The following is a 3,064-nucleotide window of genomic DNA, read 5'->3' as shown; positions in this document are numbered from 1 at the left end:
AACAAAATTACAACGTTTTTGGGAAATTGAGGAAGTTCCAGAAAGGTCACCAGAGGAGCTTAAATGTGAGGAAAACTTCAAATCACCAACTAAAAGCAGACCACATGGACGATTTATGGTAAAACTGCCGATCAAAGAAGAAGTTGGACTACTTGGAGACTCACTACAGCAGGCTCGCAGACGACTACGTAGTTTACTCTTTCGTTTGGAAAGGAATCCTGATGTCTACCAGAAGTACAAGAACTTCATCAACGAGTTTTTTCACCTTGGCCATTTGGACAAAACTCCAGACAATGAATTGGTGTGACCGCACTATATCTGTTTCTACATGCCACATCATTGCGTTTTTAAGGATTCAAGCACGACAACAAAACTTCGAGTCGTTTCCGTTGCATCAGCAAAGACGACATCTGGAATATCACTGAAAAACAAACTTATGGTTGGACCTACAGTTCAGAAAGACCTTTTCAGCATTCTGATTCGCTACCGAATTCATCAGGTAGCACTGTCAGCCGACATTGCGAAGATGTACGCCAGGTGGAGTTGGAAGAAGAAGATAGAGACTATCATAGAAAATTGCAGAAACATAAAAAATCGACAGAGGTTGGGCACTACCGAATGACCAGAGTTAGTTATGGAATTGCTTCTTCAGCTTTTCATTCGAGAGGACCTCTTCACGTGCTTGCTGAAAAAAGTGACGACGATTAACTTAGGATGGCGACACTCAACGACATGTACGTAGACGACCTTCTATCAAGATCTTCAGATACTGAATCAGCAATTCAACTACAGGACGGACTAATCAATACTTGGTAAAGCTGGATTTGAAATTCGCAAGTAGACATCAAACGACACGAAGCTAGTAGAACGACTCCCAGTGCACTATCGAGAAGCAGCAGACGAAATGATAATCAAAAGTGACGAGTATGTCATCAAAACACTTGGAATCAAATGGAAACCAGTGCCAGATCATTTTAGTTTTGCAGTTAATTTAAACGAGCAGACTCCAGTGACCAAACGACAAATACTCTTAGAATACACAAGAATCTATGGCCCCCTTGGATGGCTTTCGCCTACGACGATTCAACTGAAATCAATCATACAACTCATGTGGAAAGACAAGATCTCGTGAAATCAGACCATATCAGTCACACTACAGGAACAGGCATGTATACTGATTTGGTTACAAGCCTGAATTCTGAAAGCGCCACTGATTGTTTTTCTGGTAAAGGTACAGGTAGTGAAATTTGAGGTAATAAAACGGGATTGGATAGTAGCTGCTTTGGGGCAGCTGGACTGCAGGTTCCGCAGCAATCGCTTATCGCGCGATGGCAAAAATTCCATCGAGCAAAAACCATGGTTGGCATTGGTATTGGTAAAGGTATGAATAGTGGTAACGCTTTATTACTGGATGCTAGTAAAGTTACAGGGACAAGACCAGATGACGGAACAAGTGTGGGTACTGATTTAGATACAAGCGCGACGTCTGTTAGCGCCACTGATTGTTATTCTGGTAAAGGTACAGATAGGAAAATTGGAGGTAAAGGTACCATATTGGATAGCAGCTGCTTTGGGGAAGCCAGACTGCAGGTTTTGCAGCAATCGCTAATCGCGCGAAGTCAACAATTCCGTCGAGCAGAAACTCAAAGAGCAAAAACAACGACAACAAAACTGACGATTCATGAAAATGGGAATTTAGTAACGTTCAATCAGGGGAACGAAGACGATTCAGAGGAATTGCACCAGTTGTCTAAGCCTGAAAATTTTTCAGCCGTGGAAGTTAAGGAAGCTCGCAGGATTCTGTACAGCTTGTTTCAGCAGCAGCATCATCTAGCCGAGTTTCAACTTATCAAGAAAGCAAAACGTATTCCAAGAAACAACAACCTTCTGAGCCTTTCACCCTTCTTCAAAGATGAGAGCAACCTAAATCGTGTAGAAGGACGCCTCGCCAATTCACCATATGATATCGACAAAAAGTTTCCTGTGCTCATTCCCAGGAAATTGCCAATCAACAAATTGCTTATTAGGGAAGCGCATGAAAGATCGTTTCATAGCGGTCCTCAGATGACACTCTACACCCTTCGACAAACAGTATGGATACCAGGAGGCCTCGCGTTGGTCAAACAAGCAATTAATAATTGCAAACCTTGCATTCGACAGGACGCCAGACTTCTTCAACCAGAATAGGGAGATTTGCCGCTCGAAAGAGTTGTAGAATCTTTTATTTTCAGCAACACAGGACTCGATTATTGTGGACTTTTCTACATCAACGACAGCAGCAGCCAAGAAAATAAAGTATATGTGGCTATCTTCATTTGCTTTGAAACTGAAGCAGTTCATTCGGAAAGTGTCAACTCTCTCACAAAGCACGATTGCTTAGACGCTGTAAAACGATTTTGCGCCAAAAGAGGATTACCGAAAGCTTTTTACAGTGACAATTCGATGACTTTTATGGGCTCCGCAGGTAAAAATGAATTCCAAAAACTGATGATGAACAAAGAATTTACAGAAACCGTCAGCACCTTCACCAACGACAACTCATTTTCATGGTACCCTATTCCACCGAGAGCGCCAAATTTCGGAGGATTATGGGAAGCGGCAGTGAAATCGATGAAACGACTTTTCTTCAGAACAGTTGGGAAAACGCGACTACAATTTCATCAGTTCCTGACAGTTCTGACTCAAATTGAGGTCATCCTCAATTCAAGGCCACTTGTTACGCCATCTAATGACGTCAATGATGCACTCTCTTTAACGCCATGACATTTTCTCATCGGACGACCATTGACAATAGTGCCGAGTTCTACGCGCGACAGGAAGACATCGCTAAGTCGACAAATTCAAGCCATAGTTCGTCAATTTTGTAAACGTTGGAAAGAAGAATACTTGACTTCTCTGCAGCAAAAAGCTAAGTGGACGACATCGCCATCACGACAATTCGCCATTGGAGGCATATTTATTATCAAAGAGGAGGACTACATCCTGCCTTTGATTTGGCCAATGGGTCGTACCACTAAAGCCTTCGATGGCAATGACCACATCATCCGGGTTGCACAAACCAAAA

At 42.6% G+C, this 3,064-nt stretch overlaps 1 protein-coding gene across 1 annotated transcript; it reads left to right on the top strand.

Annotated features, from left to right (window-relative positions):
- The first annotated feature begins 714 nt into the window (after positions 1 to 714).
- Positions 715 to 2,763, top strand: LOC134839827 (uncharacterized). Its single transcript, XM_063855451.1, has 2 exons — positions 715 to 812; positions 2,232 to 2,763. Exons 1-2 carry the CDS (start codon positions 715 to 717, stop codon positions 2,761 to 2,763), a joined length of 630 nt encoding a protein of 209 aa, XP_063711521.1.
- The last annotated feature ends 301 nt before the right edge of the window (positions 2,764 to 3,064 follow it).

Source organism: Symsagittifera roscoffensis, chromosome 2 (assembly GCF_963678635.1).
Source record: "Symsagittifera roscoffensis chromosome 2, txSymRosc1.1, whole genome shotgun sequence".
In the NCBI taxonomy this organism is placed as follows: Eukaryota; Metazoa; Xenacoelomorpha; order Acoela; family Convolutidae; genus Symsagittifera; species Symsagittifera roscoffensis.
This window is presented reverse-complemented; position numbering and strand designations above follow the sequence as displayed.

Coding starts and splice junctions, on each gene's coding strand:
- LOC134839827 (XM_063855451.1), top strand. CDS start 715: ATGGCGACACTCAACGACATGTACGTAGACGACCTTCTATCAAGATCT. Junction 813..2,231: donor GACGGACTAATCAATACTTG/GTAAAGCTGGAT, acceptor TTTTATTTTCAG/CAACACAGGACTCGATTATT.